This window comes from Saimiri boliviensis, chromosome 21 (assembly GCF_048565385.1).
Source record: "Saimiri boliviensis isolate mSaiBol1 chromosome 21, mSaiBol1.pri, whole genome shotgun sequence".
In the NCBI taxonomy this organism is placed as follows: domain Eukaryota; kingdom Metazoa; phylum Chordata; class Mammalia; order Primates; family Cebidae; genus Saimiri; species Saimiri boliviensis.
The window spans coordinates 30247311-30274351 of NC_133469.1; the positions used below are offsets into that span (position 1 = coordinate 30247311).

At 48.8% G+C, this 27041-nt stretch overlaps 1 protein-coding gene across 1 annotated transcript in view; it reads right to left on the reverse strand.

Moving 5' to 3' along the window:
• Window positions 1–19669: 19669 nt before the first annotated feature.
• The window catches only part of PITPNB (phosphatidylinositol transfer protein beta), a 67859-nt gene continuing 60487 nt past the window's right edge, over window positions 19670–27041 (reverse strand). The window contains exons 10-11 of the mRNA XM_003938481.3: window positions 26532–26654; window positions 19670–21659 (exon numbers count right to left, since the gene is read on the reverse strand). Coding sequence (XP_003938530.1) covers window positions 21609–21659; window positions 26532–26654 — 174 coding nt within the window. The 3' untranslated portion in view covers window positions 19670–21608. The remainder of the gene's footprint in view (window positions 21660–26531; window positions 26655–27041) is intronic.

The window sequence follows — 27041 nt, forward strand, 5'->3', positions numbered from 1 at the left end:
AGACCACGGAAGCTGCTCCTTGATTCTCAGGAACTTCAGAGGTCACTTCCATAGCTGCTATTTCACAGAGCCATTGCAATCTTTAATAACTGCAAGTAATTTTTTTTTTTTTTTTTTTTTTGAGACACAGTCTTGCTCTGTCACCCAGGCTGGAGTGCAGTGGTGCGATCTCGGCTCATTGCAACCTCTGCCTCCCAGATTTAAGCGATTCTCCTGCCTAGCCTCCCAAGTAACTGAGACTACAGGTGTGCGCCACCACACCCGGCTACTTTTTGTATTTTTAGTAGAGATGGGGTTTCACCATGTTAGCCAGGCTGGTTTCAAACTCCTGACCTCATGATCCACCCACCTCAGCCTCCCAAAGTGCTGGGATTACAGGCATGAGCCATCTTGTCCAACAAGTAAATATTTTTAAATGAATTAATTTATTTTGATGGACTGATTGATTGAATGATGGAGATAGGGTCTGACTCTATCGCCCAGGCTGGAGTGCACTGGTGCAATCACGGCTCACGGCAGCCTCAAGCTCCCCAGCTCAAGCAATCTTCCCACCTCAGCCTCCAGAGTAGCTGGGACCACAGGTAGGTGCCACCATGCCCAGCTAAGTTTTTATTTTTTGCTATGTTGCCCAGGCTGGTCTCGAACTCCTGGGCTTAAGTGATCCTCCAACCTCAGCCTCCTGAAGTGACGGGATAGCAGGTGTGAGCCACCACAGCAGGCCTTTATTTTTAATTGACAAAAATTATATGCACGTGTATACACGCACAAGGGAACAGTATTCAGCATTATAAAAGACAGAGACCCTATCCTTTGCGACAACATGGATGAGCCTGGAGGACATTGTGCTAAGTGATAAGCCAGACGCAGAAAGCTAAGTGTAGTGCGATCTCACTTCTATGTGAGATCTAAAAAAGTCAAACTCATCAAAGTAGAAAGTAGGAGATGGTTACCAGGGGCTGGGGGTGGGGCCCGGGGGAACGAGGAAATGTTGGTCAAAGAGTCCACGCAATGAGGCAGGAGGAATAAATTCTACAGGTAAATGTTAAAGGGGAGAACCCTCAAGTAATCTCTGGTCTAAAGTCAGGATTAAAGGGCATAATCACATCTCACACACTGGCCTCTCCGAATTGCAAGCTCCTCAGGGCAGACAGAGCCACAGGCTGATGGAGCTGAGGTTCCCTGAAGCACGGGAGACCGCGGTGAGTCTCTGCCCAGGCACAATTCATTCCGCACATGCAGACCCATGGCTGCCCGGAGCGCGGTCCTCACAGCAGGCGCTGGGGAGCTGCCAGTCCTGAGCTTCCCCAGCCCCTAACCCTGCCCCGTACATTATGAGATCCAACAAATAGTTGTCAGATCAATGGATGGCTACCCCAATTGTCTTGCACACCTTCGGGCATGTGAGGCTCACTGCCACCCAAGGCATCCTGTCCCTTTGTTCAACAACCCTGCGAGAAATGCGGCTCTTGATCCCAAATGGCAAAATTACGGAGCAACATCCAGGAAACTGTAGCTTTGGAATGTATCCTCAGGAGAGAATTCAAAAGCAGCGAAGGTAAGTCATCAACAGGAAGGTGTTCATTCTAGTGTTGTCTACCAGGCTAGAAATCTAGCAGCATCTGAACGCCTCACAGATGGCAAAGATTCTGAGTGTGTGTGTGTGTGTGTGTGTGTGTGTGTGTGCAGACGCGCGTGTGAGTGTAAAAGAGAGAGAAACAGTGTGTGTTACTCCTGAGACACCGCCACAGTCAACAACCTGGCAACCATTAAAAACGTGAACTATGAGAAGCACGTAGAAACATGAGGAATTGCAATCTAACAGAAGGTCAGGAAAAGCAGAATGCACATTGTGCCTGCAGCCACGTAAGCTACATGTGCACAGACAGGAGGGGTTGGAAATAGCAGAGAAGGAAATAGCTGTGTGGTCAGAGTGCTGCACCTTAGGCTGCCTTTTTTTTTTTTTTTTTTTTTTTTTTTTTTTGACAGCGTCTCGCTCTGTGGCCAGACTGGCGTCTGGAATGCAGTGGTGCGATCTCGGCTCACTGCAACCTCTGACTCCCGGTTCAAGGGACCCTCCTGCCTCAGCCTCCCGAGTAGCTGGGATTACAGGCACGCACCACACGTCCAGCTAATTTTTGTATTTTTAGTAGAGACGGGGTTTCACCCTGTCGGCCAGGATGGTCTCGATCTCCTGACCTCGTGATCCGCCCACCTTGGCCTCCCAAAGTGCTGGGATTACAGGCACGAGCCACCACGCCCTGCCTAGGCTGTTTTAAAAAGCTTCCTTACGATTGTATCTCCTTATCCTCTGAGTACCATTATTCCCATTTTAGAGATGAGGAAATCGACGCCCAGGAAACTAGCCATTTGCACATAGTGGCTGCTGGGACAAACAGGGCAGCTGACTCTGAGCCCCTTTATGATCCTGCATGTCACCCCCAAGCTGGGCCCGCACGCTCTGCAGCCCTTCCCAGAGCTGAAGGCAGAATCCTTGCCCTGAGGGCCCCGTCTTCTTCTCGGTGACTGTTCCTGTGCCCTCACTGCCCCCCTAAGACTTGGTGTCAGTTCTGCCCATCATAGACCAAGAAGGAGCCATGGCCAGAGATGCCGCCCTGATCCACGAGCATTGCCTGGAAACATTCCTGCTGCCACAGCCCGACCTTTGCGTGAATCTCAGGAACAGAGACCCCTCGCGCCCACTGGGGTGGCCCTGCCAGGTGAGCCAGCGGAGGGATGTGCGGGCCCGCCCAGCCTGGCCATCTGCTCTCCAGTGTGCTATTAAATCTGACCTGGCAATTGTAACTTTCTAGTAGACGACGGCCTCATGACCACAGTACATCCCTGGGCTTCAGGCTCTGGGCTCTGTGGAAAATTCTAGAGCATCACAGACCAGGTAAAGAGTCCCTTCTTTGAAGAAAAGTAGAAGACATTAGCTATCTGCAGATAGAGCTGGCTTTGCTGAGCCGTTTATTACTGTCAGTGGCAAAAACCGCGATGACTTTTGCACCAACCTAATGCTCATCTCCTCTTCCCGATAGCTCGCTCAGGTGCATGTCATTCTCCCCATTTTACAGATGAAGAGCCTGAGGCTCCGTAGGTGGGCAGCATCACTGAACTTGCAAAAGAGCCACAGCTGGGCTCGGAACACAGACTCATCAGGCACCGCAAACACGCCCCTTTCCTCCAGCCTGGAATAAACGGCTGCAGCGAACACAATTCTCTTCCCTCACCCACCCCAGTCTTGAATTCTTTGCATTCGAGTCATATATTCAGAAGTCTCCCAGACACACAAGCCCCCTATTCAGACATTCACTCAACAAACGTTCGTTGGGCACTGATTGTATGCTAGAATCTGCATGCTGAGAGGTAGGGAAGCTTTCACGGACCAGAAAGCCATGGCCCCTGGCCTCTTGGGGCTCAGGCTAAAGGGAGCGGCAGCCTCCAACCATCACATGAAGCTGTGTACAGTTGGAACAATGGCGAGGAAGGTCTGAGATGCCACTAGAACGTCAGGATATGGGAGAGCTTCCAGGCAGCAGAAAGGGCACGTGCAAAGGACCTGTGGTGGGAACAAAATAGACCAGCGTGGCAGGAGGAGAGCGAGTGTTGGGGATAAAATTCATTTTGATTAACACCTCCTACCAGTGGTTCCAACATTTGCCACGTGGCCACTGCACGCTGCCTCTGAGCTTCTCCTACATAATCTCTAATCCTTCCTGTGCTTTCCTGTGGCAGTAGGGTGAGGATATTCGCCTCCACGCCTCCTTTTACAGTTGAAAGAAAATGGAAACTCAGACATTGAAAGTTCCCAGACCTGGCAACCGACCCTGATCCCGCACACCCAGCCTCCGCTGTAAAGGTTCGCCATGTGCCTGGCTCTGTGTGAAGCGCTTTACACATCTTACCGCAACGAGTCCTTTCCGCAACCTGAGATGCAGTGACTTCCACAGACGAGAAAAGCGAGGCTCAGCAGGAGGGGCGACCCACAGAGTCCGGAAGCTGCGGGGCTGGAATCTGAACCCAGAGCGGGCCTGACTCCAAGCAAGTCCAGGCTTGTTTCCCCAGGACCACAGTTGCAGCAGCCTCGGGAGAAGCCAGCCCCACCCCGGGCGCACACGTGGGTGATTAATTCACCTGAGGTTCCTCGTCTAGCCACCGACCTGCAGCCTCGGCAGACCCCCCGGCTAACCAACCTCCAGCCACAGAACTGAGAACTCTCCCGGTGACTGGGGGCATCTTTCTGTGAGCCATCTGAGGGCCTGGCCCCCTCTTCATCCTGTGGGCCCCCTTTATCATCAGCCGATCCTTTCACACCTGCCACTACGTTGGCTGGCGCCGTGGGGTCGAAGCCCACTTCACCACTGCCTCAGTCTGGGTTCTGGGGCAAGGATCTCAGGGCGAGCCCTTTGTTTGTCAGGTGATTCCAGGAGTAGGATAGGACGTGGGGAAGTGACAGAGGAGGAAACCAAGGAAGGCGGTAGTAGGGAGTGGCTGACCACTGCAGGAATGGGCACAGTCCTGCTGGGGACCTCCAGGAGACGGTGCTCACTATGCTGCGGCTGCCCCCACGGAGGGACGAGGGAGCTGGGGTATTTACCCCCCAGCGCCCATCCCTTTCTGGCTGACGGCTGTTCCTGGGGTGGCTCCAGGGGTGTTAACTCTCCAGCACGTCTAGCCAGCCTGCCCAGTCACCCAGCCAAGAGCACAGGGGCTGTCTCCTCAGATGACCTGCAGCGAGCCCAGACGTGTGAGCCGCGCATCATTCAGGGGAAGTTCATCTATCCTTCCAGTCTGTCGGGCAGCAAACCCTTCTAGAGCCTCCATTTCCCTGTGCCTGGCAGTGCTATGGTCTGAAAAGAGGCAGCCTGGACGGGTACGACCATCAAACGCCTACTATGCGTAAGGCACCACACTGAATGCTTAAACACGCAACCTTTTCAAACTACACATACATGTGTAAGTGTCAACACCGCCTCACGAGGCCATGTGTGCTGGCTCATGCCTGGAATGTCAACACTTTGGGAGGCTGAGGTGGGAGGATCACTTGAGCCCAGGAATCTGAGACCAGCCTTGGCAACACAGTGAGACCCCATCTCTACAACCAACCAACAAAACTAGCTGAGCATGGTGGTGCGTGCCTGTGGTCCCAGCTACTTGGGAGGCTGAGGTGGGAGGCTCGCTTGACCCCAGGAAGCTGAGGTGACGGTGAGCCGTGATCATACCACTACACTCCAGCCTGGGTGATGGAGCGAGACCCTGTCTCAAAAAATCGAAAACAAACACTTGAGCATATTTTGCATTCCCCACATGCTGACTGTGACCAGTATGGGCATGTGAATCACCCTTGGAAGCTTGGCTTTTCCATCCATAAAATGAAATCCCGTCTCCTAGGGTTGATGAGAGGATTACATGGTAAAGTTCCCAGACACAGGGCCTGACGCAGAGTAAGCACTCCATAAATGGTAGCGATTCTGCTATTTTTCTCTTCTTATCATCATAGTTCACCAAATCCAAGACACCGTCCGTTGTAAACCACATCACAGTCTTAGAGATATTATAATGAGGGAAGAAAAGCACTTCTCAGAACTGATGGGATATGGCCTTGTTCCCATTTTCCAGATTAAGGCTGTGTATTGAGGCTTGGGGTAGGAACAGAACTGGCCTGCTTTCCCCCTGCGATCCCTGCTTCCCACCCCTAAGACAGGACCCTCACTCGGTCACCCTGGTGTCAGGTTCAGGGAGATTTTGCTGTTGATGCTACGCTACAGGAGGAGAATCAACGCTTTTCAAGCCTTGGATTAATTTATTTCAGTGCTGTGTCAAAGAGAACCAGAAGTCTGCAGTAATTATGTGGATGGGGCCCACACCCACCCAACACCCTCCCCCCGGCCTCCACCAAGATGACTCAGCCCAAATTATCCCCCTAATTGTCTCAACCTGTGTGGACTCCAGCCGGGGCCCTCCTTCCCCCAAACCCGAGGGCTGCAGACAGCAGCGCTCCCCTCTCTCTGAAATGGAATGTGGCTTTCCAGGCCCTTCCACTGTTGCTCATCAGCTCCGTTTCCACTTCCCTCCCCACGGATGTTGACGGTCTTTATGAAAACGTCTGGGCCAGCCTGGTGGCTCATGCCTATAATCCCAGCACTTTGGGAGGCCAAGGCGAGACATTGCTTGAGTCCAGGAGTTTGAGACCAGCCTGGGCAACATAATGAAGCTTCCGTGATCTTTAAAAAATAAAAATTAAGAATTATTTTTAAATTTTAAATTAACTTTTTTTTTAACTTAAAAAAATTAGCCGGACGTAGTTTCGTATGCCTGTGGCCCCAGGCACTTGGGAGGCTGAAGTAGGAGGATGGCTTGAGCCCGGGAGGTTGAGGCTGCAGTGAGCTGTGACTGCACCACTGCACTCATTCGGAAGGATGGAGTGAGACCCTGTCTCAAAAAGAAAAAGAAAGAGAGAGAAAGGGGTGGGGAGGGAGGGAGGGAGGGAGCGAGGGAGGGAAAGAAAGAGAAAAAAGAAAAGAAAGTTTCTTCTCTGAATAGACCTCCCTTTGGAGACCCCTGTTCCTTCACTGCGGACCCTGCCTTACCCTGTTGCAAGGCCTGGCGGAGGGGGAGTTCTGAATTTTAAGTCCCTATAGAGGCGGGGACTATCTTGCACTGCCATCTGAAGCCCACCAGCAGAGGTCATGGCACAGAGAAGATGTTGGAGCTAAGTGGGGTTGGATGGAGAAAAGGAAGAAAAAAAAAGAACCAAGAAGTTTGATCATGGAAGAACAAAGGAGGCCTCTGAGGAAGGAGCGGTGTGCCGAGGCTGAATCAGACTCCCTCGGCAAGAACGAGACCTAACGGCAAAAACGAGCAGACACAGCGATGTTCCCCATAAACCAAAGAACACTCAGGACCTCCAGGCAGACGGGATGATGCACTCTGGGGTAGACTTTTATATTCAGGATTCAGAAGAGAATTTTTTGTTGACTAAGTAAGCTCTCCTAGTATATTGACTTTACGAATGCGGATGTCCCAAGAATTGAACAGGTATTTTTCTGAAGACCCATGGGGGAGGCAGATCGGGAGTCATAGGCCCCTGACCCGGGCTGTGGTCACTGCAGGCTGGGAGACCCTGGGAAACGTACTCACTTATTTTGATTGGCAGGCACACAGGAATAAAGTGATTCCCTCAAGGACACTTGTCTGTGAGACTCAGTATCATCACTGGTCTAGACAGCCCCTCAAACCCAGGCAGTTCCCCTCCCCACAGCCACAGACACGGGCCATACGTAACACAGTTGCATTCTTCCAAGCTATCTGCCACTCTTATGTACACACGTGTCTATTTCCAAGAACAACAAAGAGCAGTTGCCTGGAGTAAATGGTTTTTTAAATGGATATAAACGATGTTACCAACTGTGTCCTTTGCAACTTTCTTTTCTCAATATTAATTTTCAAGATTCATCCGTGCTGGTAAATATGGTGATAACTCCTTTTCATTGCTGTATAGTAATCCATTTACAAATATCCCTTTACGAAAAAATTTAAGAGACAAGTTCTTGCTTTGTTGCCCGGGCTGGAGTGTAGTGGCATGATCATAGCTCACTATAACCTTAAACTCCTGGGCTCAGGTGATCCTCCCACTTCAGCGTCCCAAGTAGATAGGACTATAGATCCACAATTACACCCGGCAAATTTTGCTTTTTAGTTTTTATAGAGATGGGGGGGGGGGGGGTCTCACTCTGTTGAGACTGTTTTCAAACTCCTGGCCTCAAGTGATCCTCCTGCCTTGGTCTCCCAAAGTGCAGGGATTATAGACGTGAGCCACAGTGCCCATCCAGTTTCCCTTGTTGTATCTATCCATTTCCCCACAGATGAACATCTAAGTTGTTTCCAAGCCTGACCCACTAGACACTTCACTTCCTCCGTTAATGATCTCATCTATAAAAATGAGATGCCACAGATGACTTCCGAGTCGCCACAGGCTGGCCGCTCCAAATGCAGACTTCACCACCAGGAAGTTCACCGTTCCGTCGGGGAGCCGAGATTCGTATGTAAGTGAAAGAAATCTCACTCCATGACCGAACTGGGTGGTAAGTGGTATCTTCATCCTCATCTCTGACCTCTAAACCCTTGCCACCCTGAGAATGCTTTGCACAGTGCCTGGCACTCCTGGGAGAGTGAGTGAGGCCAGTGAGTGGCGTGGGATGGGTGGGAGAGGGAGGAGTAGGGTAAAGCTCTGCAATTCCATCGATTGCATTGGCGGGGGAGTGGGGCTCCTGCCTGGTGCATCCGTAGCAGCCCAGCCTGGGCAGCTTCCTGCCCCAGCCCGGCAGGACATACCTCACATCACACAGCGGGAATCCTCTTGCTGTTACTTACACTGCCTGCAAAATCCAGGAAGCCATCCCTGAATATGTGGCCCCATGTCTTGAGGTTAAATCCTTTCAGCAGGACTTTCTTTCCCCAGTATTCTCCTGTGATCCAGACCGCAGAGCCTGCCTGACATGGATCTGGACTTGCTGTTCCCGAGGACAAGAAAGAAGGCGTGTTTCGAAAGCTCAGAATCAGATCTCGGGCCCGGTGGAAACACTGCCATATGCTCCATTGTGCTCCAATTACACAGGATGCTCCAGAATCGCTGCTCTGGGGTGGAGAGACGCTAATGACCATCATTACATTTGGACAGCCCTGTTCGGCTTTCTGTGATCTTTGCAACTACTGTGTAGTTGGGTCACTGAGAGTTGCTGGCCCAACACGGGAGAGATGGTGGAGTTCCTCATTTGCAAACACTGACTGAGAACCTAGCATGGACCAAGCCTGGTTTCAGGCACTGAGGACAGTGCAAAGTAGGTTCTCAATGGAACTTCTAGTCCGGTGGGGAGACAAGCAACACCACACACACACACACACACACACACACACACATACTCACACTCACACACACAATGCCCATAGAGATAAGTGACATGAACAATTAAGAGCTATGAGAAATGGGCCAGGTGTGGTGGCTAATGTCCGTAATCTCAGAACTTTGGGAGGCTGAGATGGGTGGATCATGAGGTCCAGAGTTCAAGACCAGCCTGGCCAAGATGGTGAAACCCCATCTCTATTAAAAATATAAAAATTAGACGGGCATGGTGGCACATGCCTGTAGTCCCAGCTACTCAGGAGGCTGAGGCAGGAGAATCGCTTGAACCCAGGAGGTGGAGGTTGCAGTGAGCCGAGATCACACAACTGCACTCTAGTCTGGGTGACAGACAAGACTCTGTCTCAAAAAAAAAAAAAAAAAAAAAAAATAGCTACGAGAAATGGGAGCAGGGCCTAATCAGTGGTCCAGGACGGCTCCCTGCGGAGGAGACGTTTGGGTACCTAGGTGAGGTACGGGAGGAAGCTGCAAGGAGGAGATGTGCTGGAAGTGTTCCAGGCAGCAGGAACAGCCAGTGCAGACGCCGAGGGGCCTTGCTTGCTGTGTTAGACAGCCTGTGTGGCTGGAGTGGGAGACGGACTAGAAGATGAGGAGACGATGACACTGTGAGGGTCACCGTAAGGAATCTGCTCTTCACTGTGGGCGGCATGCGACTGCTTTGAGCAGAGGAAGGATGTGACCTGTTTGATACCTAGAAGAATCTCCTCTACTTTTTGTTTGTTTGTTTGTTTGTTTGTTTTGAGACGGAGTTTCGCTCTTGTTACCCAGGCTGGAGTGCAATGGCGCGATCTCGGCTCACCGCAACCTCCGCCTCCTGGGTTCAGGCAATTCTCCTGCCTCAGCCTCCTGAGTAGCTGGGATTACAGGCACGCGCCACCATGCCCAGCTAATGTTTTGTATTTTTAGTAGAGACGGGGTTTCACTGTGTTGACCAGGATGGTCTCGATCTCTCGACCTCGTGATCCACCCGCCTCGGCCTCCCAAAGTGCTGGGATTACAGGCTTGAGCCACCGCGCCCGGCCTCTCCTCCACTTTTATCTGAGACAAGGTCTTGCTCTGTTGCCCAGGCTGGAGTGCACTGGTGCAAAAGTAGTTCACTGCGGCCTCCAAGCGGGCAGCTAAAGCTACCTGGAGTGAAAGCGCTGGTGAAGTCTGAGACCACAGATCTGCTCACCTAGATCTGCGTCAGAGCACTCTCAGCACAGCAGGCCAGTGCCGGGACAAGTAAAACTTAAAAAGGATTTGATTAGCCCAACTCGGGGGAGGGGTCCGAGCTCGCCCATATTGCCGGCCCAAATTTCCCTGGAGCCCCCAGCTGGGCACAGCTGAGCTATGGCTTCCGTGAGCTGCAGGATATTTGGAATAAAGGCTCAACCTTGGAAAAGTATTAATGAAAATGTCACAGGCACTAAAGTCAAAGCAGATGTGAAGCCAGCTACGCGGGCAGACATAACTGATAAGAAACAGCCCAGGAGAGAACAAAACCTCTTGAGATTAGGTCAAGGGCAGACAAAAAAAAAAAAAAAAAAAAAAAAAATGACATCCAGGGGTCCCCCATGGGAACTCGGAGGAACATTGGCGCTCCTATGGAACGAGCTGACATTTTTGCGCCGTGTTATATATTGACATCCCAACAGGGCCGCGTGCGGGGGCCTCCACATCAGCAAATAAATATTACGTCTCCATCTTCAGCTAAGCAGAGCTATGGCGCATTCCTATTACTTCATGTGGATTAACCATCTGGAAGTTGAATCAAGCCACAGAGTAAAGAATGAGACCCAATTTTGCATTCACCAAAATCGGGCGTACTAGTCTCAATTTATGGCAGATGGTTATGCAGTCTCAGCGGGCCAAAAAATCTCTCTGCAAAAGAATAAAGTTTATGCCAATTACTGTAATAGGAACCAGCACAACTGTGTAGGGTTGACTAAGACCGCAGCTATTGCTGTACAGCTCATAAACAGCAGGGGGCCGGGGCAACGATGGGGACCCAGTTAATTCATTAAGAGAACGCAAGAGAAATGAGGAGCAGAGTTCGTCATAAAACAGAAATACTTCCCCACAAAGGACGGGGGTGGAGTTGAGGTGGAGTGGCTCCTGTCGGGATGGGACCTGGGTCATGCTCCAGGCAGGTCCAGGGAAATGGCTAATGGTCACAGGGAGGCTGCCTGGTGCTCAGTGGGAAGGGCACAGGGGGAGAGCCGTGAAATTCTGGGCTTTTCTCCACTCCATTCATTCAAAACAGATCTGCTGAGCATGGGCTAGTCTGTGGCAGGCAGTGGGCAGGCCTGGAGACTGTGAGCCCAGTGCCCTGCACTCCTGGGATCTGCCCTTATGGAGCTCCCAGCCTGGCAGTGCCCAGGAAGGGTGCTGGTCCAGTCGGGAGGTCCAGGGAGGCTTCTTGGATATGGCCCTGGGGCCAAGGGTGAAGGAGGCAGAGGGAAGAGCGCTCCGGGCCTACGGGACACGCTGTGGGCTTTGGTCCCAGAGAACCCGGAAGCAGGCCACCGCGCTGCAGCCTGGTGGTGAGCGGCAACAGCTAGGCAAAGATGGGGAGGGGCCGGGCCTCAGAGAGTTTTGTCTGCGTTCTGAAATCAGAGATGGAACGACACGCTGTCTTCCTTTTGGATAGGGGTCTTTGGCTACAGGAAGCTCTGACTCTTTTCAGCTGACAGCAGCTTCTTTTTAAATTTTTTTTTTTTTTTTTTGAGACAGGGTCTCACTGTCACCCAGGCTGCAGTACAGGGGTGCAGGCTTGGCTCATTGCAGCCTCAACCTCCCAGGCTTAAGCTATCTTCCCACCTCAGCCTCCTGGGTAGCTGGAACTACAGGTGTGCACCACCATACCCGGCTAACGTTTTATTCATTTATTTCTTTATCTTGTAGAGACAGGGTCTTGCTATGTTGCCCCGGCTAGTCTCAAACTCCTGGGTTCAAGTGATCCTCCCATCTCAGTCTATAGTGTTGATATTACAGGCATGAGCCACCGCGCCCGCCCTGAGAGCAGCTTCTTGACCTGTGTGCTCAAGGACATGGGAGGGCGGCAACTCCTCACTCCCCAGGATGCTGTCATGATGGAATGACGCGCTATGGCACAGAGGAGGGGTTCGCCGTTTCTCCATCAGCCTGCCCGAGGAGAGCACTGCCGGGAACCTCCTGGCCAGGACCTCCTCAGATAGCAGCTTCCACATACCGTGTTTCCCACCCCTGCCCTGGGAATTTTGTGCCCTGCCTGGATTGAAGCGGGAGGGATTGGGCAGTTGGTCTGGGACCCATCAGGTTTCAAAAACAAGGTTGCTTGTTTCCTACACATGTTGATTTCAGCTCTTGTACATTTGTTTTTAAGTGAATGTTGACATTTGGGGCTCACAATAGGGTGACCAGCTGTCCCAGTTGCCCCAGGAACGTACTGGTTTTAGCATCACCAGTTCAGCCTTCCAGGAAACCCTCTATCCTGGGCAAACCAGAATGGCTGGTCACCCTCGCCAAATAACAGACCAATGAAGAAGCAAACCCAGTGTTGCAGAGATTTCCACGCAGCCCCGTGGCCGTTCCGTGTCTCACGGCCACATCCTGTGTTGGTACAGCCTCTGGTTCCACCAGCAGGATACTGAGGCTCGGCGGGGCTGAGGCCACTTGGGGGCCCATTGCTCAGTGAGCAGAGGCAGCAGGCTTGGAATGCAGGCATTGGATGCTGAAGGCTCAGTGGCATTAGTAAAAGCTCAGGGTACCAGGCACGTCTGCCGAGCTGCACATCCTTGAGATAGGTTGACGAGTAATGGAACAAAGCAATCCCACTGTTCCTTGCTTGGCCAGCCGTCTCTTCCCTGCTCCCATGAAGGCCCGGGCAGATAGAGGCCATCTCCTCTTGGTGGCCCAGAGTCAGGCTGGGCCAGACTGCCTAGTCGCCCAGAGCACCCCTCCTTGCCCAGCACCCCCTGCCCGAGGATACTGTGTGCCCTTCGACACAGAAACAACCTGCGGGGAGGGAGGACCAAGGTGGAGGGTGAATCTCGGGGCAGGCGGGAGAAGCTGACCTCAGTCACACAAGCGGAGAATCTGAGCCTGCTGGGTAGGAAGGGGCCGGGAGGAATCCTGAAATACACCCCCCACCCCCACATGGGCTTCCTGGCATGCACCAGGCTGAGGAAGGGGAGTGAGCTCATGGGCCACGAGATGCCAAACTGAAAAATTCTGATCCCCAGTGACAGAAGGCACCGCTGGGCAGTCACATATGGAAAGGGTTCTTGAGGCCTTGGGCCTTACAAGAAGTAAGATGCTCTTGTCAAGTAAAAAACACCGAAGACAGTTCTGGGGGTGAGGGGGGCTGCTACCCGCAATCCCTCCCACGCTACCAAAACCACCGCAATGGCTCCGCTCTGGATGCTGGCAGACCGGGAGACTTCCTGCAGGAGAGGGAGGCCGGGTATTCTGATTTCTTTCCTGCCTGAGGATCGTGCCTCACTTGGATGTAAAAGGCAGCTTGCGGGGTTCTGACATCAGCGTGTTCAACGCGATGGGGGACAATGTTCAACAGTGTCTAGGAAGAAACGTATTCTTGGCTCTGGGGAGAATCCGTCATGGAAGTTTACTCCTAAGGGGTGTTTAGAAACCTAGGGTGTCCTCAATAGAATTTTTGTCATTAGGATCGCCCCTGGGACCAACGCTTACTAAATGCCACAAGCAAGTTTGCAGTTCTCAAAGACCCCTAGGGCAGCAAGATGCGCACCTCCGGAGTGGCCTCTGGATTACAATCCTGGCTCCACCACTTTTAGTGATAAAACCTGGGGCAAATTATATTAACCTGGGTCTCAGCTTCCTCAAGCATAAAAGAATAGTAGTGGCCGGGCACAGTGGCTCACGCCTGCAATCCCAGCACTTTGGGAGGCCAAGGCAGGTGGATCATGAGGTCAAGAGATTGAGACTATCCTGTCCAACATGGTGAAACCCCATCTCTACTAAAAACACAAAAATTAGCCAGGCGTGGTGGCACGTGCCTGTAATCCCAGCTACTAAGGAGGCTGAGGCAGGAGAATCGCTTGAACCTGGGAGGTGGAGGTTGCAGTGAGCCGAGATAGTACCACTGCACTCCAGCCTGGTGACAGAGCAAGACTCCGTCTCAATAAAAATAAAAGGATAGTGGTAACAGCACCCACTTCATAGGGTGGTTGTGAAGATTAGAGGCCAATTCTGTGCTGTACCTGACTTACGGCAGGTGCTACTAAGTGCTGGTTGGTACTGTTATTGTTTGCAATCTGATATGTTAAGAGGAAAAACCACGAAAAGAATCTTAAAGCAGGGGTTTGGCAAACTGTGGCCCTTGGGCCAAATCTGACCTGCTGCCTGTTTGTGGGAAGTTCTGTTGAAAACAGCCATGCCCGTTTCTGTAATGTCTATGGTTATTTTCCCACAATAAAGGCAGTGTTGAGTTGTTACTTGCAATAGAGACTGTATGGCCCATGAAGCCAAAAGCGTTTACTATATAGCCCTTTACAAAAACTTTGCCGACCCGATGTAAGGGAATGAATGGGTTGTGTGCTGTCTATGCCTGGTTATTCTGGGCCTGACTCCGAGCCTCCCTCCAGCCTCACTTGGGAGAAGTCTCTCATCCTCCACAGCACCACCTTGGAATGACGCTGTGGGAGAAGGCTATAGGGCACATCGGGTGGGGAGCACCCGCCGCACCTCTTGGTGGCCGGAAAAGCTGTTTCAGGGACTCCCCAGGCCATGGGAAAGTGGAGGCGGCGCTGCGAACGTGGCATCAGTATTCCGGGCTGCAGACAGCCAGCACGCAACGGGATGCCCAGAGGCAAAGCTTTTGTTTAGCACACACATTAATAAACCCAGGAGGCCACTCCTTCCCTTCGTTCCATTTCATGAACCTCCGTCCGTCTGGAGTGCAAGGCAATGCCGCTCTCGACTGACTAGCGGGTGGTGTCAGAATAGATAAGGGATCAACGAGGTGGAAGCATGTCCTGGCACTTTACTGCTTCTCAGAAATCCAAGAAGTCAGCAGATTCAACCCAAGGTGGAGTGTCACTGACTCACGGAAACTCTGGGCTGGTTTTCTAGGCAGAGGCCTGGCCTTAGCATATCCCATCAGAAGCCGAGACCCCAGGCCCAGGTTAAGCCGTTAGCAATGGCACCTAGGGAGTCCTATTTCAATCGTGGAAAAGCTATAGGGTATCTATGAGCCTTTTAACGAGTGTAGGATTTAAACAGCCACAGATAGTACTTTTTCTGGACAATAGAGAGAGAGAAATTAACTGTGCCAGTTCAGAAGAGTTTAAGCAGAATTCTTTTTTTTTTTTTTTTGGAGGCAGAGTCTCACTCTGTCGCCCAAATTGGAGAGCAATGCTGTGATCTCTGAAACCTCCATCTCCTGGGTTCAAGCAATTCTCCTGCCTCAGCCTCCTGAGTAGCTGGCATCACAGGTGCGTGTCACCACGCCTAATTTTTGTATTTTTAGTAGAGACAGGGTTTCACCATGTTGGTCAGGCTGGTCTAGAAACTCCTGACCTCGTGATCCGCCCACCTTGGCCTCCCAAAATGCTGGGATTACAGGCGTGAGCCACCGTGCCCAGCCTATCTTCATTCTATTCATCAACTGCTTGTGTCAACCCCTCAGCTTTCTGTGGGTATGGTGGGGGGTCAGGTGCTTAGAGCTATGTCTGTGGTCAGTGTGCATGTTTAGGGCAGCAGAGCAATCAACTTGATTCCCTCTGTGACTGACCCTGTACCAGCAGTGAGACTGACGAGCCTTGCTGGCTTCACTTTAAGAACAGCAGGACACTGGCTTTGGCTGCACTGCTCTTTTGGCCCTCGGGAAGGCAGGCGGGTGGGTGTTCAAGAGGGGGCACAGCCCCAAAGCTAACGCTGGCAGAGCCCGATTCTCCACACAATGCCCTACACCAGGGCTTGGCAAACGAGGCATGGCCTGTCCAGTCACATCCAGCCTGCCATTTCTTCGTATAAATAAAGTTTTATTATAACAGGCACAGTGTTTATTTATGTGTCATCTACGGACGTTCTTGCATTATGGGGGCTGAATAACTTGTAATAGACCATATGGCCCACAAAGCCTAAAATCTTTCAAAGCAAGTTTGCAGACCCCACCCTAGATGAGCGGACGGCCCATCAGAGCATGGTTTGCACTGGACCAGGAGAGACAAAAAGGCAGGATTTCACGGTCATTTGGGAGTATTTTTGAGACTTAGGGGCCAATTAGGATTTCTGGCGTGGGCAGCACAGCCAGTGATCCAGGTAACTGATAGGAAGTTTTAGGGAAGGAGGAAAGACTAAAAGAGTTTTGTTTTAGATCGGTTTCGTTTGCAGTCTCTGAAACCTCTGGTTTAGGTGCCTGGAAAGCAAGGAAGGAAAAGCGGACTTGGAGCTCCCTCCTCTGTTCTCATCATATTTTGTACAATCAGCTCCCAAAACTACTGCTTCCCACGGCAAGGTGGTAGGCTTCAACTGGGAGGGCGGAAGTTACATCTTACTGACTTTTTGGTTATTCTTCCCTCTGCTAGAACCCCAGAACTCAAAACAAGCCTTGGCACAGGCAGGTATCTGTAACAGGTAAAGAAGGAGCAATTTGCAGAGACAGTTTCCATCAGGGAGTTACCTGGGGGCAAAACTGTGGCACCGACCTCCAAGGAGCTCGCAAACTCCTTGGGACACAAAACAGACAGAGATCTAAAGAGGACATCTATTAACCGAGGCACAGAGCTGGGAAGCGTCAAATGAGGGGTGCTGCAAAGGGAGTCATTCCATGTTAAGGCCTCGCAGAGGAAATGTCACTTGACACCAGAGCCTTGAAGAATAAAGTGCGGGAAGGCAGTCACCTCAGTGGTCTTCTGTCCCGACCTGCAGGACGACAACAGGGGCCCGAAGGGAGGGAGTGGGGATGGATGGGCAGGAGACGCGAGAAATGGAGACAAGACAGGAGTCTGATCAAGTCTCGTTTATTGTTGCTGAGCTCACAGCTTAAATAGGCCAGGCAGGAGGGCGGGGCAAAGGAAGCTTGCAGTTGGGAAATTCCGGCCTGGTGTGCCTCGTGCCGCTACCAGCCCCGTGACGCCTCGTGCCGTCCACGGGCTGGACCTGAATCATCAGGACTTGAGCCTTCCACAAGCGGCACCTGGGCTCTCTTGGCCCCAGAATTTGGCCTGCTGCTCACAGCCTCCCACAAGCGGCACCTGGGCTCTCTTGGCCCCAGGATTTGGCCTGTGCCGCTCCCCACAGTCTTCCAGGAGAGAGAATGGGAATTTGCTTAGCCACTGACCCCAGCCCTTCAACAGAGAGCACACCAAACCCAAGCCACAGAAAGCCTTGTCAAAGGCTCCCCACATGGGTTCCGCACACGGTGGAGGGCACTGGTTGACATGAGCTGAAGTTTTTCAAACCAGACTCTAGCATAATAGAACTAACAAGAGATGAGAGTCCTGAAGACACAGTCTGGGTACAATGAGAAGAGCCCAGAATGGAGGAAACATTATTTTTTCATCCAGGGACAAATTTTAGTTCATGATTTAACTCAATGCAAGAGAAAAATGTAAATGCATGAGGAAGTCAGGGTGCCACGATTCCTCCTGAGACTGTAACCCCCACTGGGGAGTATAAGTGATCTGGAGGGAGTGGGGGAAGTAAAAATCAGTTCTAAATTATTTTTGAAACAATAAAGACGCCTTCCAGTGGGGGCCTTTTGGATGGAAGCAAGGGACAGCTATCAAAGCATCAGGTTTCCCAGCTGCTGACTACTGCATTCAGTATTTAGCCCGTGAGAGGCAGTTTGAGAAGAGCTGCAATCTCGACTTTCCCAGGGCAATCCGGCTGAAGAACCAGCTCTGGAGAGATCTGCGGCTGCTGAACATTTTCAAATCAGAAAACATAACCCCAAGTGACACTGGCAGGGTTCCTGGGGAGCAATCCGGGTTGGCAGATGCTCCAAGCTCAGCGGGACAACTTTTAACCTGTTCTCCAGCACTCCCTCTCCCTCCCAATCATGCAAAGTCCCAAATCCTAACATTGGCAGTAAGTCTAACTTGAAAAAAATCCCTTCTGTATCCACGGAACGCCATCTCGCAACATTCTGCGGCTCTCGTGTGAGATCTGAGGGTCTAAAAGAACATTCTCCTTCCAAATGAGCAAGAACAGGAAATCCTACACTGTGCCCTTGACAGCTAAGCTGCTGAGAGGAGACGTACAAAACAAATGTTAACAAATGTCTCTTATTTCCTGAGACAAGATTTGTGGAGGTGGGGCTGCAAAACTTTTCAATTTAGCAAGCTGAAGAGGGGCCAGAAAGGTAAACTTTAAAAGCCAGGTGGTGGGTCCATAAGGACAAGTGATTTTAGATCAGTTAGGAGGCCCTTTGGTAAATGAATGAAACAGGAAGAAATCACCCCCACTGTGCTAGAGGATACAGTGTTGCAAGTGACTCTGACCATCTTACAGCTGGGCATCATGGCCTCCACTGAGAGACAAGGAATCCGAGACTCAGCCAGACCAGGAGGGCCTTGGGTGTGCCTGACCCCGCACTGCCCAACAGCTGGCACTCTAGGCTTCTTGGGTCTCAGCTGCCACGCTGCCTTGGGGACTTGTGCTTTCTCATCTATATAGTGAGGATGGTGTCTCTCAACCAACTTTCTACTCTTAAACACACTGACTTGTAATTGACCTGTCCACGTCTGTCTCCCACACTGGAATGTATACTACTTTCATTTCATCTTGGCAGAGAGACCAGAGTGCCCACTGTATTCATGCTCGGATGGCCAAATGCACGAATCATAGCGTCACCATAAAGACAAACACGATGTCTGAGACACAGCGCTGAGAAACTTACCTCAGAAAACAAACCAGAAGATACCCCAACATATAACATTAGATATTAAACCCAACCGTCCAGCTGGCCACCTACCTCTCTGTATGTTCGGCAGTCCTACGATGTGAGCCAGAACCACAAGAATACGGTTGCTATATGCACACAAAGAATAGACTAGAGGCCGGGCGCAGTGGCTCACGCCTGTAATCCCAGCACTTTGGGAGGCCAAGGCGGGTGGATCACGAGGTCAGGAGTTCAAGACCAGCCTGGCCAAGAGAGTGAAACCCTGTCTCTACTGAAACTACAAAACTTAGCCAGGAGCAGTGGCGGGCACCTGTAATCCCAGCTCCTCAGGAGGCTGAGGCAGGAGAACTGCTTCAAGCTGGGCGGCAGAAGTTGCAGTGAGCCGAGATCACGCCACTGCACTCCAGCCTGGGCGACAGAGCAAGACTCTTAAAAAAAAACACAACACAGTAGACTAGAAAGGACTAAGTCCTAAGAGGAAAGGTAAAAGGTGGCCCCACGCCGAAAAGCCCCAATCTTCAAACAACCAGAATCAAATGGCAAGATCCTTCCTAAATGCTTTAAAAATACGATGGGTTTTCCCTATTTTCCTCTTTAAAAATCATTTCTAAAAACTGCCAAGACTAATAATATATAATCTTCCTTTAGTTTACTGCTTAGCTTTTAAAGACAGAAAATTTTAAGAAACCAAACATAACCCCTTAGTGTGGCACAGGTACATTTCAAGAATTAAACAAACAAACAAACAAACAAACAAACAAACAAAACACTTAAAAAAAATTTCCCCGAAGTGGCAGTGCTGCAAATTACAGAATTCTTGAGAAACGAAAAGAGCAGCGGTCTGAGGTGTTCCGAACCAGACATGGCATTGGGGAAACAACCACTCAAGCACACACGTGGCATTTTGTGATCAAATTTATTTTTTGTTTAAATTTCATTTACTTTGTTTTACTGTAATTTACACAAGAGACTGCCAAGTAAACTAGGTATTTTACATTCACCACACATTCCCTCCAATCTCCACAGTTGTTAGAAAAACATTAAAATCCATGCACCGGGCTCTCATTTCCATGTGCGCCGAAGCTCCCAATGATACTACAGATGCCAGCCAGAGTTAAGTTCATTAAAAGGAGAGGGCTAGACTCTTTAGTTCACAAAATTAGCAATCATCTTCCTTGCACCAAACTCTTTGCAGACAGTGATTATGCTCTGAACAGAACCTATCTTACAACAGTGCCCAGAGAGTAAACATCAGTCTTTATCCTGAGTACACAAAGGCTGTATGAAATGTGGTTTGTTGCTGAGGATAACAGGGAATTGCAATGCAGTAGTGATCCTAGACATCCTTCCTCGTCTCATTCACTCCACTCACTCCAGTGGGGGAGGGAAGCGGGGCACGTGGGAAAACGAGAAGCAGGGAGGGCAGGACTGTCAGCAAATCAGATTGCTAATGTGATTTGACTGCAAGGGTTGGCCTGTTTTAGGAGGGACGGGAGGTTAAAAAAGACAGTTTGTGACCTGAAGGCTTCAACAATATAATTCTATTCAAGCTTCCAGGCCTGACAGGGGAAAAACTGGCCAGAGAAAGCTGATAAAAATCTTACCTAGCTACTGTTCCTTCCTTTAAAACAACAACAACAAAAAACAAGAACAAAAAAGTGGCAGCAGCTTCTGCCCAGCGTTCTCATGATGCCCGTTCAGGATCTGTTCTGATGACGTCCTACTTGAGAGCACATCCCACAGTCGGAGGTCCACCAGCCTCTTGGCAGGGCCTCCTGAGCACGCACAGGCCACACTCGCACTGCATCCTAAACTGTTCCTATCTCAAAGTCACCTTCTCCTGCTTGAAGTGTGTGTTTCCACAGTAAGAGCAAAATGTTATCACTATCTACATTCTACCACATGAGCTCTGAGGAATCTAGACCATTTGCATAGTTTCGAGCTGTAGTCACAGAAAACTGTCATCTTCAAAACAAGACTCCACGAAGTGCCATACTTCCGGCTTTTCTGCACAGCCTACAATACTATTAAGACTAATTTCTTCATCAATGTGTTTGCCTAACAGGAGCCTGAAAATTGTCTAGTGTTTATTATAAATCACAAACCGTCATCTCCATTTTGGCTGGGTTTGATGTAGAAAAATATCTGAAATTTAAAATACAAAAATCCAATAAAAACCAGAAATCTTTTAAAAAGGATTTTCCCCTCGGGACAAACAAGTAAAAACTGGCCTGTAACTCTGCTCCTTACTTTACAGATATTGTCAAATTTGGCTACAAGATAATGACCACCCAGAAATAAATAGTTATAAATACATTCAGAGTTTACATTCCAAATTCACTGGAATACCAAAAAATTTTGAAGAAATTTTCTGTGGGAGTCTACTGCTTATGAGACCAAAATAAAAATTTCTAAGAAACGGACTTAAAAGAAGAGAAAAACAACACAAAAGGCTATATATGTTGGTCCACAACTTGACATTTATGAAACATACCAGCTAGTATTACATTGCAGTCAATTTGTCCATTAATGGTATTACTCTGATAATTATTAAAATCTGTTCCAGGTATATATATTGAAAATATTTTCTTTTGCATTCTTGCTGAAGATAGGTACAGTACTTTGGAGAAATTGTACTAATCCCTTCGGTATGTCTGTATGTACATATATACACAAGTGTGTGTATCTGGATCTGTAGCTCTACATGCGGTTTATATACAGCTACAGACATACGCACACATACATATATACACACGGGGTTGAGAACCTGTGCGTGTGTGTGACATCACAAGCACACATCTGGGAAACGTCAACACTGCAAGGTACTGCTCAGATTCTTCTTCACTCATCACTGGCCGCGCTTGTCCCCCTCACTTGACCTTGGTTACGTAACTGTAAGGAAAGTGGAAGACAGTGCAAAATGCGTTAAAATACAGAGACACACAAAACGTTAGACAGCAGCCTGTCACATACGCTCTCCAAAAAAAACTTCTCAATGCAGCAAAACTTTTGGCGGAAAATGTACCCCAACTACTGCATCTTACAACGTTCGTCTGTTTAAAAAGATTTTGGTCTTACTCCGAATGGCACAAGATACTGTCTCATCAGAGGGGAAAATAAAGTCAAAGCAGAAATAAATCACAAAAACTTTGGAGCTTAACAAAAGTAACAGTAACTTAAAACAATTTTTTAATGAACATGGAATTTAAACAAAGTGTTTTGGGGAATCTTGGAAGAGTTATCTCACTCTTACTTGGCACTAGTTTTTCTCACAACTGAACACTACTCATCCCGACGTTCAAAAATTAAAGAGCAGGTAGTTCACGTGGGGCAGAAAAGAACCACCGTGGAGGAGGGCGAGTGTGACATCTTGTTCTTCTCAATAAACATCACAGTTCAATATACACAAATACTGACAGCACACTGCTGACTTCTGCTGACTCACACTGGTTTCAATTTGTGAGGCAGATTTTGATGCTTTTTTGGCGGGGGGGGGGGGCTCTCTGGGAAAATCTGTTATATGGGCATATAATGTGTTAGAGATATAACAGCACAGAAATGTTTTACACCATAAAACTCAGGTGCATTCACGCAGAGTACAGCTAACTGTAATGACTGAAGATGAAATATCAAGGGAGACTTTCTGGTGCACAGAAAATACTTCAGCTAAAATGAATTCTGGAGGTCGGCTTGTATGGTATGGGACAGAGGACCTTTGTTTGATTTTAAGTGCTTTTACATATTTCCTTGCTAACCACAAATGGCTCTACAAAGAACCAGGTCAACTGACTCAGCATTGAAAACTCAGCTAGCTTCCAGACAATGATCCATGATGAGTGAGTGCACCTGGCAGCTGGGTTCTAACCCACTGAGAACTAACCCGGGATTACTAAATTCAACCTGGTCCACAGGTGAAATTTTTAAAGACTACAATAGTGTTCACTATGATTTCCTAAAATATTTATCTTTTAAATTCTAAAAATAAAACCACATTTAACACTTAGAGCTTCTGCTCAGCAAGTTAACTGCCCATCACCAAAAAGGTATAGGTTTGTAAACATCTTTTTACCCAGGTCTTCACTTACACAGTTTGATATTGTCTCTGACCCTACAGGGGACTCATCTAGACATCAGCAGCCGACGTGCCTCGAACGGAACCCCTCTTACGCATCTAAACGTAAAATAAAATTGTGAGCTGCTGAAATCAGACTCTAAATAGGGGTTAGTAAGCAAAGGGGGAAAAAGATCTAGAAGAGATTATGAAGTGATGGCTATTTATAACCATATCCACACCAGAAGTTCTGAGGCCCCTCAAATAACCTTGGTTTAAAGACATTCTTGCAAAAGGTTTTTCTTAGCACCAAAAAAAGGGGGTATTTATCCTAAAATGTAAAAAAAAAAAAAGCCTGCAGACTGATATGAAATTATCAAAAACAGCCAGCAGGTAAAGAAATTGTTTTCCAACATAATGTGAGAAAATGTCCCAAGGCTCTGGGCCATATCTTTAGAGTCCCTAGGCCAGGCAGGAAGCCACGAGGGTGTGGGCCACACTTCTGCTGCTTCTGAGAACAGGGCTTCTCAGTGGAGTCCTTTAAAGGAAGTTTACTGAGCGGAGGGAGAATGCAAGGGAGAAAAAGCAAGCACAGTGTATGGCACAAAAACAAGTTATGGCAAACCATAAGGGCACACAGATGTATCAGGAAGGACAGGCATTCATAACAATAGCCTCCAGACGAGGGAAACAACTCCATGAGAAAACGAAAAACCAAATGAACAGAAAACGAACAAATGCAATAATACATTAAAACTCAACACATCCTCATCCTCCCCCACCCCAAGAAGTGCCAGCTAAGAACAGGTAAAATGTTAACCGAAAGCCCTTCTTCAGCTGCAGAGCCTCAACCCCGGGCAGTTCCCGGTGGTTCACAGGCAGGGGCATTCCTCGTGCGTCTAACCCAGGCATCCCCAAACTGCGGTCCCCTGAGGCCATTTATCCGGCCCCCCACCGCACTTCAGGAAGGGGCACCTCTCTCATTGGTGGTCAGTGAGAGGAGCACAGTATGTGGCGGCCCTCCAACGGTCTGAGGGACAGTGAACTGGCCCCCTGTGTAAAAAGTTTGGAGACGCCTGGTCTAACCTCTTAAGATGCTAGTTCTCTCCAGGGCCGTAACCCCTGTGAAATAAATCCAATTCTTAAAATATATGCAAATTAAGAGGATTACAACATTATCAAATTCTATCATCAAGTGTCAGGCGATCAGGACCTCAAGAAAAAAAATTCCTGCGTGGTGAAGAGGACTCTAAAATGGGACGCCTCTTCAGAAGGCAGGCGCTTTCTGGGTAGGCGTTCTTGGCCTGCAGGCTTGATGCTACCCAGATTCTGAGGAGGCCTTGACAAAACCACCGTTAGGACTCAAAGCAGCAGCACCTTAATTCTGTGATGTGGTATCAAGCTCTCCCCAACGACCTACAGCGAAATAACTTAAATGGGATTGAATGTTAAGATGCGGCACTTAATGCCGAAATTTGTCTTAAAATATTTTTGAGATATCTGACAAAGCAACTGCTATGTACCTTCACTCTGAACCAATGACAGATTTTCTACCAGCTCTATGAGGAATTAATCAGTTTCAGCAATGTGGGTACAAGAACGGTGACAACTGTCTACGGAACTGGGCTTTCGCCTGTCTATCTTACACCTTCTTCTCGAGTGCAACTCCCAACTCACCGGTAACTGATCTGCCTGGAGCAGCAGCTGCCCCTGCAGGCCCACTGCCATTGGTGAGAGCAAGAGTCACCAGCTCCACAGCAGAAGTTCGCACTGTACTGATACCTGGACTATTCTGTGTTCAGGTATCATGCGGCTGAGAACTTGTCGGGGAAGCAAGAGCACTTCCGTGGGGGCAGAAATCTCAGTCAAGTTCTCTCCAAGGGGTTCAGAGATGGATAGGGTGCAGAGCCCAAACCAGGTAGGGCTGTATTCATCACCTGGTCAATGCTAACTGCTCTCCCTCATATGACACACAGTTTCTCAGCATGACAATTAAAAACCGACAGAAGGGCTCTCTCCTGAGGGTTTGGGCTGTTGGTAAATCCTTGTTGGAAATGCCAGTGCTGCATCATGAGCTTGGCGTGGATGGTTATCTTGCTGTTTCTGTTTCACGTTCAGTGGACACCCACCAGCTGCTCAGAAAGGCTGAAGAAAGAGCTGGCAGGTATCCCTGGAGCCTGGAGCGCTTGGAGGGAGTGAAACCAGGCAAGGAAAATGGGACTAAAACGGGATAGGGTATCAAGGGTCAGGGGTTGCTTGTCAAGAGTCAGGGAAAGGCACCTGACCCTTGAAAAAGGGAACACAGGAATGGGAGAGGGGCCTGGAAAGAAAGGTAGGAAGTGCCCCTGACCTGCTCTTGCCTATTTAAATATTTTGCCTGTGGCTAAAATAAATTGTGTGTGGGGGGGTATCTTCCACTCTTGCCATTTCACCACCCTACTCCCTGTATCCAGAACTCAGAGCCCTAACATTAGTATGAGAAACTGGGGTCAAAGAGGCTTCTGCTGGCTAGTCTAGAAACCAAACTAATTTATAACGTCTCTATGGGAAAATACATTCCAAATTTCAAACCATCAACAAAAATTTTTTGGAACAAAATGCATTCAAGAGTTGGAGTCTGCCTATAGTTTACTTTATGTGTAAGATAAGGTTAAAATATTTTATTGCCTTATAAAGAAAATATGTCCTAGTCTTCACCGAAGGTTTACATAAAGCTAATTAGAAGCAGATCTGCTGTAATCACCAAAAGTAAGCAATTTTAAACAGATTCTTTACGATGCTATGTGCCAGAAAAATAGATTTCCTTTTGTGCCAAAGAATCTGATTTGCTGCCATTCTCCTGTGATTAGATGGAGTTTCTGCCTCACACGCAGGCGTCTGTCAAACGCTCACACCTGCAGGGCTTCCAAAACTCGGCCTGCTGGCAGGGCTCGAGATGACCGCATGGAAACCACTAGCGGGCCCTGGACATTCCTTGGGTTCGTTTCACCAAGGGGCCTATTGCCAACTGAAGACAAGCATAGCCCAGGGCAAAAACAAACCCAGACACATGCAAGGGGAAGCCAGAGAAGAATCCATCCCGAGGAGAGAGAAGACGCCCGCTGGCTGCAGGCCCTGCCCACTAGTGGTGGGGAGCAGCTGGGATGGGCCGGAGCACTGAACTGTAGCATCCTGGCCGCTTGCCCAAGGATCACCTGAATCTGCCTAAAGCTTAGGAAGAAATCAGGATTCACTGCTAGCTGGGGAAAGCAGAGGAGGCATTCCAGTACCACCACCATTAGCCTTACCTTTTCTACAAAAAAAAAAAAAGCGAACTAGGACTTAATTGTGCTAACATTTGTAAACTTGCTGTGATACAAACTGAGCCAGAAACAACTTAGTCTGACAAAGCGTCTAAAAGGACTGTGAACCGGAACCAGCACAGTGAACCCCAGCCATCGTGTGATAAAGAATACAGAACCATTAGATATTTAGCAGGTAACAAATTCTAGACTGACGAAACTCTAGTCTACCTTCATGCAAGATGTTCAACAACAGAGAAAGAATACGTGAAGGAACAGCACTGTCTAAGAAACTCAATTTCGATGAGAGTAAGTAAACAGGGAATGGCTTTTAATAACACTCTTCCTCATTCGAACTCTGTATTTACCAAGCATGTATACTGTTTTAGAAAAGGGGAAATTAGAGAATTGCCACAGAACAGCCAGTCTTACTGTTTCTAGTTCTTTCTGAGTCTCGTCTTCCATTCTCCTGATGTCTTCCATTGTGAGATCAATCCACTTGTCAATCCAACAAAAAAGCTGGCGATGAAAGTTTGTAAATATCCGTTTTTCTTGCTTTTAAAACAAAGGAGAAGGTAGAATAAGATGGCAAAAACCTAAGATTAACGACACATCAACTTGACATGTTCCAATTAACCCATGAAATTTACGTATTATTTTGTTCAAAAAGACTACTCTCTAGATTTGTGGAAATCATAATTCCATTGTATTATCAATGTGTACAGCAATATTAAAAAAGAAAACTTTCCTTCCCTGTGAAATGGAAAATAATCTCCCTGACAAAGGTGTCATGATCTAGTGGAAACTAAAAAAATATGGTGTGTATGACCTAATCCAACATATTCCTACTGGGCCTGATTTATTTTTACCTTTTTCTAAATGTCAATGAGCAAAGGTCAACTAGATTTCTCCTGCTATCAAACTACATATTGTCATTCTTAA